General features: G+C 42.1%; 1 protein-coding gene across 17 annotated transcripts in view; it reads right to left on the reverse strand.

Annotated features, from left to right (window-relative positions):
* CLIP1 (CAP-Gly domain containing linker protein 1) overlaps positions 1-12,372 on the reverse strand; it is a 60,897-nt gene that overhangs the window by 10,613 nt on the left and 37,912 nt on the right. For 7 of the 17 annotated variants that reach the window (XM_086855404.1, XM_086855402.1, XM_086855403.1 and 4 more), the window contains 9 exons: positions 11,509-11,566; positions 11,193-11,276; positions 10,395-10,551; positions 9,639-9,804; positions 9,334-9,549; positions 6,171-8,357; positions 4,881-5,018; positions 3,728-3,834; positions 878-998 (listed from right to left, as the gene is read on the reverse strand). In XM_086855404.1, coding sequence (XP_086711530.1) covers positions 878-998; positions 3,728-3,834; positions 4,881-5,018; positions 6,171-8,357; positions 9,334-9,549; positions 9,639-9,804; positions 10,395-10,551; positions 11,193-11,276; positions 11,509-11,566 — 3,234 coding nt within the window. The remainder of the gene's footprint in view (positions 1-877; positions 999-3,727; positions 3,835-4,880; positions 5,019-6,170; positions 8,358-9,333; positions 9,550-9,638; positions 9,805-10,394; positions 10,552-11,192; positions 11,277-11,508; positions 11,567-12,372) is intronic. The other 10 variants (XM_086855413.1, XM_086855409.1, XM_086855408.1 and 7 more) reach the window with 3 other exon arrangements.

Consider the following 12,372-nt stretch of genomic DNA (forward strand, 5'->3'; position numbering starts at 1 on the left):
AACAAGACCTTTGGGGAAAAATCAGCCTCTTGGCTTTAAAAATATTAAACCTGTGGCAGGGTGGAAGAGTCTGTGCCCTGTCACAGGGAACAGGATCCCCTCCCTGCACAGGTGATCTCTCAGAAAGGCAGGACACACAAACCTCAGTCTCCTACATTCCTGCTTTTGGATCTTTTGGATGAGATCTTCCAAAGATTCCTTCACAATGTGCCTGTCACTGGAACTGCTCCACAAGAACTAAACTCACATTAGGGGCTGTAAATCTATTTTATCTTTTGGCAAGTACCAGTGATACAAGCTGAGTAATTTGCCCATTTTAGGATTACAACAACATGTTCAGATAGAATAGTAAAAAATTTAAAAAAAAAATAAAGTACCATCAGAAAAACACCTTGCAGGGGTTCTGTTCCCTGGAACCCAGTGCCTGGCTGCAGCACAGTGTGAAGTTTGAGCAGGCACATGCACAGCACAAGTCCAACCAAGTAGTTTTACACAGTATTCTGAAATACATCCTAAATCCTCTTTGTTTTCAGTGAGGAGAGAAGGAATTAAGAATTAAAAAGCTACATTTCCTTAGTACTGCTGGATGGACATTTCCACAGTTGTGTAACAAAATCACTCCCGACAGAAATAGCAACTCTCTGTTAATACACTTGGCTAAAGCACGTTTAATTTATGCTCATTCCCAAGCCTTCCCAAGTATCCTTCCCGGGTTACGTAACCTTCTGTCAGCCTGCACTTCCAACCTCCCCGTGCAGGTGGCTTCCAAATTTATTTCCAAACGTTCCCAGCACCGCTCATCCTTTCCAGCACAGGCTCCCCGGGGCAGCCCCGGAGCTCCGGCGGAGCCTCCACCCGCCCGCTGCGGCCGCTCTACCTTGTGGTGGCTCGACACCTCGTCCCTGCTCCTGCCCAGCTCCTCGGCCAGTTTCACGTTCTCCTCCTGCAGAGCCTCGAGCTGCTGGGACTTGTGAGCCGCTGCCAGCTTGAGCGCTTCGCTGTGAGCACACAGAGAGCATCGTTACCATAGGAACGGGAGAGGCGAGGGAAAACTGGGGGAGAGAGGCGGCTTCACAGCTTGGAAAAATACATCAGGGTCACGTGGCGGAGGGATCGGGAAGAGCGGTGACAATCCCGGGGACACGGTGACAATCCCGGGTGAACCCTGCGGCTGCACCCAGCCCTCCCCTGCCACTGCTTCAGGTGCTCGCGAATTCCCACGGGCAGCGAGGCTGGGATTTGGGAACGGAGAGCAGGAGGGTTGGCGATGGTTGCAGCCTGGACTGTTCACAGAAGAGAACTTTGCAGCCAGAGGTAAAACAGAATTGCTTAAAAGCATAAAAAAATAAAGAAAACTTGGAAAAGAAGGCAACGGGATAAAAACCAGCTTAGAGCTCCACTTATTTAACTACTCCCTACCAGGTCTGACATCCAAAAGTGCAGGATCACAGGAAGCAAAACCTCATCTATTCCATTATTTTAACAGACTCAAACTGCAAATGAGACAAAACCAAAGCTGAAGAAAAAAAGGCTTTGCAGCTTTCATCAGCCTGTGTTGCTACTAATGAGTACAGTTTTCTTAAAATACGTTTATTTGCAACAAATTTTTTAAAAATATTTAGTATGCTGCCTGTAACAGGAGGGACTAACAGAAAAATCTTTGAAATTTGACATCTTTCAAAAAGCACAAAAGATACCCTTAATTTCACTAAATAGTTATTTTTGTTACTCTTTTGTTTTGTAAAAAAGGAGATGCAGTACTCCTGTGTGCCAACACTACAGACTTAAACCCTGACTGGAATATTAAAAATACTTTTATAACTGTGGGAAGTAGATGAACCCTTAAGTCAGAAATTTATTCAAGCACTTCAGAATACAAGGATTTGCTGTCTCTTACTGGGCACATGTAGACAAAAGTCTGACTTTAGTTCAGCATCCCATGGGACTCTGATTTTTCAACCATACCTGGTCTCACCTTGGCAAATTCCCACCCTGATCCCCCTGGACTGGAGCAAACTGTTCCCCCCTCTAACAGTGACTCCTCTCCTGCTGAGCAGGAACACACCAAATTCTAACCCTGTTTCCTTGCTGAGGAGCAGCACTAACCCCTCCTCCTCTTTCTTCTGGCATTAAGGCACAGATTATTTAGGGTGTTAAAAAAACCCCACACCCAGCTCTGGGGTCAGCGTGCCTGAAATGCCCCCGTGTTCACAGCAAGAATTCCCAAGGGATGGCCCTGGGAGCACCTACAGGCACTGCAGCTTTCCCTCAGCCCAGCCTTTTCCAAAGGACACCCTGTCCCTGTCACATCCCCCTACTCCAAAGGCACCACATTCCCTCTGCTCTCCTCACCCAGCCCTCATCAACTCACCCTGAGCTGTGCTCTCCACCCACACCCTGCTGCTCAGGAATCCCTGTCACCAAGCTAATTCTTCCTATAATTAAACAGGGCAACACACAAAACAGCTAGCAAAGATCAATTAAAAAAAAAAACAAAACTAGACAAGCTTCCCTTTCTCCCCAGGGTCTCAGCTCTGATGATCAGAGGCCACATTCAATCTAAGAAATAACAGAATTAACCCCCTCAGAGTGATTGGGGTCCTGAGAACACCTTGTGCTGCTGGAGATTTTCAAGGCAGCATCTCCTATAAATAATTCCTGCCTGGCAAATTACAGCCCAATATCTGCTGCCTTTCCATAAAACCAGAGTCCCCCTTGCTGTTCCATATAACTCTGGCATTTCTCACGAGCACCGAGGCAGGAATTGCTCATGGAAAGAAATCCTGCCTTTCTCAAAGGGGTCTGTGCAAGGCCCCAGGTTTTCCAAAGCCACCAGCACAAGCTGCCAGTCACAGCCAGACACTGAGTCCTGTGCCCTGGTGTCACCTTGGAGCTGTCACAAAATGACAAATGGAACTACAATAATAATAATAATAATTAGTCAAAGCTGCTCTTAAGCTGTCAGCGAGATTCCAGCTCTCACTCAATGAGCCAAGAAATTCCTCTTGGAGCACAGGTGAAAAGCTGTTTGTGATTTAATGCAGGACATCTCTGAGAGCTGGGGATGTGCAACCACTGCAGAGCAGCAATAATTTGGATCTTTATTCCCTGTGGCACAGCAGCAGCTTTGCTACAATGAGATTCCACAGGGCAAATTACTTTTTATCAAATGCTTTCGGTTCATTTGTCTGTGTTCAGTGTTACACATTGTGAGTCTGTAGTATGTAAAATGCTGTTTTTCAATGAAGCAGCTCAAATAATGAACAATTAACTCGAGTTTCACATCCCATATGTAGGATTTGGTTTGCACCATTAAGGAAATAGTGGGGCCACAGAAATAAACTTCATAAAGTCATCAATGAAAAATAAAAGCAGAATCAAATATTCTATGAACAAAGCCACTTAACACTCCAGGTGTACTTGTAATTAAATCAGAATTATCTTCTAATAAAGGTTTTAATATCGTCTCCTGCCCTCAGGTGATAGAACCCTCCAACAAACAAATTATTTTAAACTATGGTCTAAGGATTTGCTTTAACTCCCTTCAGCAATTTAGTAGCAACATTCTCATGTCAAGTTTTGCACATGCCAAACATTTAATTTTGACCCAATATTGGCTTTATAAGTTAGGATAACAGAAAGGTGGTGAAAGACAAAAAAAAAAAAAAAAAAAGAAAAAGGTAAATGTACCCACAAAAATTAACAGATTTAACACTGAAATACTTACAATTCTTTTTTAAGTTCTTCCACTTTCTTGTTCTCCAGATTTAGAAGCTCTTTTGATTTATTAAGTTCCTCTTCATTTTTCAGGTTGTTTTGTTTAAGCATGTCCAACTTAAAGAGGAAAAAAACCCTCATTACACCAATGAAACCACACAGTTCTCAGGAAACAACCCGCAGCCAAATGTGGGCTGGAGCTCTTCCATTTTCACTCTTTACCCCCTAAATTAACCCAGTCTGGACTGATGTGTTTGTCCAACAACAAATGTTCTGAGACCTTCTGCATTCAAATAGGGCAGCACAAAGAATTACAAGTCTACTGGAGAGAAGTTTCCAGGAATGTGGTGTCAACACCCAAGGTAAAGCCCAAAACACCTCACCTCCATTAACTGCTGCAGCACTCAGAGCATTATTTGTTTTTTGAATGCAAAGCTAAAACCAGCTGTCCCCTTGATCTTTCTTCCTCTAAGATAACTCATCAATTCTGCTTTTCCATACCTTATTTTCTGAGTCAGGAGGGCTGAATGCTGTGCCTGCACCCACAGGAAATGAATTCCTTGCAGAGATCTTGTTGCATGGGACAAAATGTTGGACATGGGATTTCCTGAGCTTGTGTCCCCCACGGAAACAGCAGGAGCTTGTGGAGCTGATTTGTTTGATGCAGCCCACAGTGTATTTATTACATAACAGATAATCTGCAGCATTCTCATGGCATTGCAGGACCCTGTGGATTTTTTTAATCCAGAATGGGAACCCCTCCCATATGAACGTCACCACTTCTAATTCCCGTGCCAGCAGATCCCACTGGAAATCGCCCCTGTTCCAACACTGAGGGCAGCCCAGCTGTTCACTCCCAGTGCTCTGGGAGTGCAGAACATCAAAGGGTGAGGGCATCCTCCCCTTCCTCGGGCCCTGCAGCAGCACAGAGTGGTGGGAAGACATTGACTGGACACTGATCCCAACGGCAACTGCTGCACCTTGGATTGACACCACATGCAAAATACAAAATAACCATGGCCATAAAACCACGTGCATTTTCCATCACCCTTCCAGTAATTTTTCACAGACTCCTCTCCTGCCTATTTCAATTTTCTGTAATTCAACAGTTGCTCTCACAAACCAGGCAAAACTTTTCACAGAAAAGCATTTAATGTGATTACTTCATTCTGCAGCTTCTGGTTTGTCTGTCTCGAGTTCTCCAAAGAGGCCAAAGTTTCAATCTTTTCTTTGTGAATGGCGTCCTTCTCCTTGGTCACCTGTTCCACTGCCTGGAAAACATCTTCTGTCAGTTTGGCCTCCTGGATATAATGGGAGGTGGGGAAAAAAAATAGTTATTCCCAACAGGAGCTCTGACAGCAAAAGATCAATATTTTATACACAGCTCTGTGGTTTGTCAGCTGCTTCCCAGGTAAGTAAGGACCTCAACTGGGAATTTATTTGCATTTTGGAGCTGCATCAAGCATAAAATGAACTGAAGAGAAGATTCAATTCCACGCAGAAACAGATCATAACCCCATGCTCTTGTCACCACTGAGGAATTCCCTCTATTTTACTTCCTGGATTTCTCATTACCACCACTGTGATTGCTCTCAGACCTCTCACCTCTTTAGGCAGTAATAATTTAACAGATATTCACTTCCAACAACCCCAGTGTATTTTCAGAAAATATGGAATTACAAAAAAATTTCCAAAATTTGGAAAATAATGGAATTAGAGATAAAGCAAATTATTGCATCATTTCAGTGATATTCATTATGGCCTCATAAAGGAAATACTTCATAATGATATTAAAATACTCAGGCAGGTGTAATCTATAGAATCTCCTGATTCCAATTTGCATTCAATGTGATTTTCTGGGCTTCAAGCCACACAAACTGAAAATCAAAGTATTTTATGAAGAATTTGTTGGTGGTGAATAAAAAACACTTCTGTGAATAAAAAGAACACCAGAATTGTCAATGTCTTTCCCATTCTCTCACGCTGCTTTTATCCAATTACATTTATAAAAGCAGCACATTCTTTTGTATTTTTTGGAGTAATTGCTGTAATTGAACATAAAACTGCACAAAGATCCAATCTAAAACCTTATCTATTACTACTTTAGATTTTAAGCTGTGGAGTCCTTCACCAGAAGGAGCTGCTCAGTGTCTCCTACCAGATTAAGGGAACGCAACTTCCTTTTATTCACAGTTTATACTCTTTTCTTGCAACATTCAGCAACAACAGAGGTTTTTGCAGTTAAAATATTAAAAATAAAAAAAAATAAGTGTCTTTCAGACTCACAGTTGCAACTTGCAACAACCCCAAAGTACCATATTGAGAGAGCCCACAAGTGCAGTGTGTTATGAAGTGCAGAGTGTGCAGTGAAGTGAAGAGAGGACACCAGGGGTTAGCGCTCAGGATTAGTAGAAAGAGCCCCAGACTCGACTTTTAACTATGAATTTCAATACCTCTGGTTTCTGTACTACTGCTTGGGCCTGAAGAGTCTCAGTTTCTTTTACTTTCAAAATCAGATTGTTCGTTTGCTCCTGCAGCATCTGATTTTGGCCCTGAGACTCCAGCAATTTGCCTGAGAGGTCACTATTAGTTTGCTCGAAAAGTTCAACCTTCTCACACAGTCTGCAACAATCCTGAAAGAGCAGCCTTTTGAATTCTTCCAGTTCTTCCAGTCCCTGAAAATATTCCATTGTCTTCTTTTCCATCAGCTCCATCTTGTGTTCAAACATACTCATCTTCCTGGAGAGGGAGCTGTCCAGGTCCCGGACTTTTGCTGCTGTGATGCACAAGGCAGCATATTCTCTCTTCTGTCGCTTCATGTTTAAAGTGATGTGCTCTTTCTCTGCCCAGAATTTTTCTTTCATTATTTTCACCAGTTTCATGTCATTGTTTTGCTTCACCTGAATTACATGTTTTGCTATAACCCGAACTGCTTTGCTTTTCTCTTTCAGCTCTTTTAGCTCCTTCTCTAAGCAGCAGATGGTTCTTTGAAGTTCTGTACGTCTGAACAGAAACACTTCCTCGTCCAGTTTTCGAGCTTCCTTTTCCAAGGTTAAGGTTTCTTTCACAAAAGAAATTTCTCTGTTTAATTTCTGACATTCCTCCTGCAGCTCATCCCTCTCCCTGGTCAGCATTTCCCTGGCAAAGGAGCATGTCTCCAAGGAAGACGACAGGATCTGCTCTGTGTGTGATGCAGCATCCAGCTCACCTTCTAATGCTCTTTTGGCATCCTGGGCCTCCTTCAGAAGACTGGAAAGGTCACATTTACAGGTCATTAAATCTTGATTTTCTGCAGTCTTCTTACTGAGTTCTTCCTTCAGGGCTTCAATGGAATCTTGGAGAGTGGCATTCTCTTGAGCCAGAGCATTCTTGGATGAGAGGTCCAGCTCACGTTCTCTCTTCTGATCAGAAACTGCCTTTGCACAAGACCTGTTTTCATCAAGAAGCTCCAAGTATTTTGTCTCCAGTTCATTCTTCTCTTGGAGAAGAGCTTCATTGTGCTTTTCAAACTGCAATGACTTCTGAAGGACAGATTCCTTTTCCAAGGTCAGTTTGTTCATTTTCTCAGTGCAGATTTGCTCACAAAGCTCAGCATCTGCTGAGGCCTTCGCAAGCTTCTCGGCAATTGCCTCCTTTTCATTGAGAAGCTGCTCCCTTTCAGCCAAAAGCCTCTGTTGTGATGAGGAAAGAGCCTCTTTCTCTTGATGTAACTGATTATATTCCAAATTGAGTGTCTCTCTTGAGGCTTTCATTTCCTCAAGACAACAAGTGAGACTCACAAGGGAATTCTCCAGCTCCACGGTGTCTTTCATCGCTTTGGTGAGCTGTGTTTGCATCTCCTCTTCTCTCACTTTTAACTCTTGGTTTTCACTGAGTGCCTCGCCTAAGCTCACTTGCAGCTTTTTTGCGCATTCAAGGAGCATCACCCTATCTTCCTGCAAGCCCAGCAAGATCTTGCACAGCTCCTTTTGCAGAGTCTCATGTTTGTCTTGAAGAGCCAAGAGCTTCCCTAGGGCTGAATCTCTCTCTGCAGCCAGAGTTGACACTTGCTGCTGGAGCTCCCTTTGGTCTTGGGCCAGGGCCTCATAAGAAGTTCCCAGCTTCTGGATAACATCATCTTTGTCTTTTAGAACTGCATCTTTTTCTTCCAAAAGACTCTTCAGAAAACTCTCCATCTCTTTCCATTCTTTGACACGTTTCTGACACATCACATCCATGGCATCTCTGCTGGCCTGAAGTTCCTCCAGCTTTTGGAACAAGGTTAACTCCAAGGACCAGAGAGCCTCATTTTCCTGAGCTGCTTTCAGCAGCTCTGCCTGCAGTGCCTCCAGTTCAGAGAGTAATCTGCTTTTCTCAGAAACCAGAGCTCCCTTTTCTGTGCTCTCCTGCTGGCTTTTGGCCTCAGCTTCTTCCTTCTGTTTTAGGATTCTTTTATTTTCTGCCTTCAGTTCTTCTTGGTCTTGTTGCATTAACGAAATCTTTGATTTCAATTCCTTACGTTTTGATAACAAAGGACCTCTCTCTAATTTTAAAGTACTCCCCTCCTGTGCCAAAGTCTCTTTTTCTGATATCAAAGCCCTCATCTTGTCTGACATTTGTTCGCTTTCTTTTCTGGATGAGGCTAACACAGAGCTTAAGGACTAAAGAAATAAAGTCGGGGAGAAGGGAAAACAAAAATCAAGTCAAGCAGACAAATGAGAAATGTGCTTTAAGGGCAAATAGAGCAATTTTAATTTAAGTTTTAAAAGTGTATACACTGACACACAGTGACTGTTTGAATTTAGCTGCTGACACACACCCCGTTACATTACAGAACATGCATCATCCACAAGAAGATTTTAGTGGCTAAATAATATTAAAAAACTCATGATTTAAAGGCTCCTCCATCCAAAATTTCCTGTAATTTATAAAACTACTCTCAATAAATTGTCTGACTGTAAATTATTCAAAAGAAGAGCCACAGAATGATTTCACAAGACTCTAAGTGAATTAAAATGCAAGGAGTTCTATTAGAAACTGACTTCCAATTCTCAGTTTTACTTCCTCAAGATTCTCTCAAAAATATGTTGTCATGACCCCTCCAATTCAAAACACCACATCAGTGCTGACAATATTGTGTGTCAATTTATACACTAAATAATTTGCTAAATCCTATAACAAAGATTATAGCAAATAATTGCTGAGGGATGAAAGCAAGCAGTAAAGTAAAAGAAACAGGAGGAAAAATTAAAATTTCTAAAGCCAAGCTGCACACTGAATAGCTGCAGACCATACTACAAAACAAAAGCTGTGTAGCACTTCTAAATGAAGTAGTTCACAATGCATCTTAAAATTCAAGCATATTAAAACACAGGGAATGACATCTGGCTCCAACAGGCTGTGCTGAGCCAGATCTATGAACATAAAACGTTAACTGATATCAAAGAATTGTATCTCATCAACTCTTGTGTAACTGAGAGAAGAACTAACCTAACCCATACCCACATACCCTGGAAAAGTTCAAAACAGAAACACTGCAAAAATCTAGCTATGAAAAGCTGAAGCAGAGAGAGAATAAGTCACTGAGACTGAAAATTTAAACTTTAAGTCACTTGCAGAGTGACAAAAGCCACTTACTCTGGCCTGCTCTGCTTGTTTCTGCAGCTCCTCAGCCTGTGCCTCCAGCTCGCTGTTTTTCCTCTGGGCACTTTTCAGAGCCTCTTCTGCATCCAGCAGGTTCTGCTTAAACCCTTGGATATCTGCATCGTGTTTAGCCACCAGCTCAGAAGTTTCTTTTTCATGCTTGGCCTGAAGATCTTTGAACTGATGTTGGCTGGTCTCAATCTGCTTTTTCTGGTGGAAAATAAAAGAGTAAAACACAGTTCAAGCAGCAGTGGGACCATATTTCTGCACAGTTTTAGTGCTTTTAAAGTCGTTCTTACCATGTCTGTCAATTGATCCTGCAGATTTTTCAGTTCTGCTTGATGAATCTTGAGAGTTTCCTGCTGACTCTGCTCAGCTTTCTGTGTTGTCTGCTCCACGTTTTTCTCAAGCTGAGCAGCCTTTTCATTTGCTTTTGTAAGTTCAAGTTGTATTTGCTCCAACTGCCTGGAAAGACCAAATGAAAGAACATCACTTTTTGCTGACAGGACCACAAGCACAGAGATGAAAGAGCTGTGCTGAAAAAGATTGTGCTGAAGTTCTATATTCTGACCAAGCATTCAAAAAGAGATTTCACTGTTTAACAGAAGTGTTCTGCTAAATTCAGTATACACAGGGAAGACCAAGTTACTTTGCCCCCAGTATTGTACATACAATATTTGGGAAAAAACCCCAAATTTTCTCTCACAAAAATGTGACTTGAGTCTTTTATATATCTAAATAAACTGAGTTTATCAGGTAATCAAATAATCATGAAACACAATCACAAAACAGTCTGGATTATTCAAGAGGTCATTTACTCTAGGCAATGAGAAGCACGTTATGTAAGAATTTTGGAATGATCAGTGTTGGATGCTCTTCAAATCACTCCCAGGAGACTGTTTGGATTGATTTAGTTTGCTAGAATAAGCTCACTTGTCATATCAATGTGACACTCAGGAGCATCTTGTTCAGATATTTACAAAATAATAAAATGAGAAGCTGGGAGTGTGGGAGTGGAGATTTGATGTGACAATGCTCTGACAGTGATGAAATACCTTTCTTTTAACCTCAGCTCATCATTCATTCTTGTGAGCTGGGCAGAGCTGTCTCCTGACGACTTCATGATCTCTGCAATGTCATTTTCAAGTTTGGCTTTTGCTTCCATCAGCTGCTGCTCCCTCTCTTCTCGCTCCCTCAGCTTCCTTTCCATCTCTGAGCAAAACAAAGGTGCTTAAGCTGTAAATTTCAGAGGGAGGGTATGCAAAGAACAGCTAGAGAACTGTAAAGAACTAAAACCAGCAATACTGATGCTCCAGACCTTACAGATCACCCCTCTAAAATGAAAGATGATGATTGATTGAGCAGGTAACAGCAGCACAAGGTTAAGGACTCTTCAGAAACAGCAAGGAGCAGCTGGTCATGAGCCCTTTGTTTCAGAAGTGATTCACTTCAGGCCAGCAGATGTTAGTACAAGTCCTGCTGTCTCAGAGGGGAAGGAAGCAATGGAGGAAAAGACCTGCAGGTCTTGCAGGTGAAAGCACTCATCAGCTGTTCAGCAGAGCAGCAGAAAATGAACAAGGAAGACAAGGTGAAGCTCCAGTGAAAAAATGCCTCAGGGTAGGCACTGCCAGGGGCAAGGGCAGCCCTTGGGATCACTTCTCCCATGCCAACAACACCAGGCAAGATTTGCTTCAGGGCACAAATCACAAATTGTGCTTTGCTTCTCTCTGCACTGGTTTTACAGAGATGTAAAGAGATGAAAGGCACAGCAAAGCCTCCTACAGGCTACAGAAGCCATGCCAGAGCACAAAGCTGATGCATTTCCAGAACATTCCATTTCATCCCTTCCTTACCAGTCAAACTAGACTTGAGCTGCTCCTGTTCTGAAGACATGAGTGCAAACTGCTCTTCTTTTTGGTTCAGCTTTTTCACCATTTCTAGGCAAGTAAAATTCGGAAAACAAAGTTAGTAACTATTTAAATGCAGACAATTCCACCTACTTGCAAGGTATGTTACCCTTCAGAGGGGCTACAAATAATCCTGTCCCTTCCACAGCCACTGAAACTGCTGTACCATCAGCTATAAGCTTGAATGTGTTTTAAAAAGCCATTTTGTTGGCATTTAATATCTGCAGCTTTTTAGTTCTTTGTTCATTTTAGCAGCACATACCTTGCATAACTTGTTGAACATTCTCTGCATCATCAGCTGCACTAGCAAACTTTTCTTTCTGAAAAATTGATAAAAACTTAATGTAAGGCTTGGTAGTAACAGTACAACTCAACCACTGAACTTGTATAAAGTATTTTTCATGTACATCAGAACAATCTTTGCTCCTATCATAAACAGATCTCAAGTTTTAAGAGTTACAGCTTAGCACAGATCTCAACATTTAAAGCAACTCCTCCATCAGCTGCCACAGAGCCTAGGGTAGGAAACAAGAATTTGGGGTTTTTATCCCTGCTGCTCCCAGGCTGCACAGAGGGGACACCTGCAGCCCTGTGAGCTATCTCCTACCAGTGTTCTCCACTTTTACCAGCAGGAATTGATGCCAGACAATGAAGAAAAGGGAAGATTTCCAGGAAGGCAAGTGAGGCTCTTCCACCAAGTTTGAATATTTACTATTGGCAATAGAAAGACCAAAAATTCCATTGTTTTGTTACTAATGCCAGTGTAGTTCCCCAGGGAAACCCCACCCATCAACACAGCATTTGGAAATTTATTTAAATGAGAAATGTCATTTAAAACTATTTATAAGAAGTGTGTAGCAAGCATTAATTGGTACAACAGCTACAATAAAGGGTCATTTAGTGTTCCTTAATGAGCAGTCTAAATTTAAACTGCTGCTGCTTTTGATTTAATTTTATCTGCAATCCATAAATAGATGAGTTCTATTTAGACAAAACACCTGGTAACATAGGACTGAGGAGAAATGCTCTTTTTATTCTGAGACAGATCTCATTAGCCATGAACCCTTCCCATTTTTATCACGAGTAAAACACCTTTGGAAGGTTTTTCTCAGAGCTGATCCATAGA

This window comes from Cyanistes caeruleus, chromosome 18 (genome assembly GCF_971803275.1).
Source record: "Cyanistes caeruleus chromosome 18, bCyaCae1.hap1.1, whole genome shotgun sequence".
Classification (NCBI taxonomy): domain Eukaryota; kingdom Metazoa; phylum Chordata; class Aves; order Passeriformes; family Paridae; genus Cyanistes; species Cyanistes caeruleus.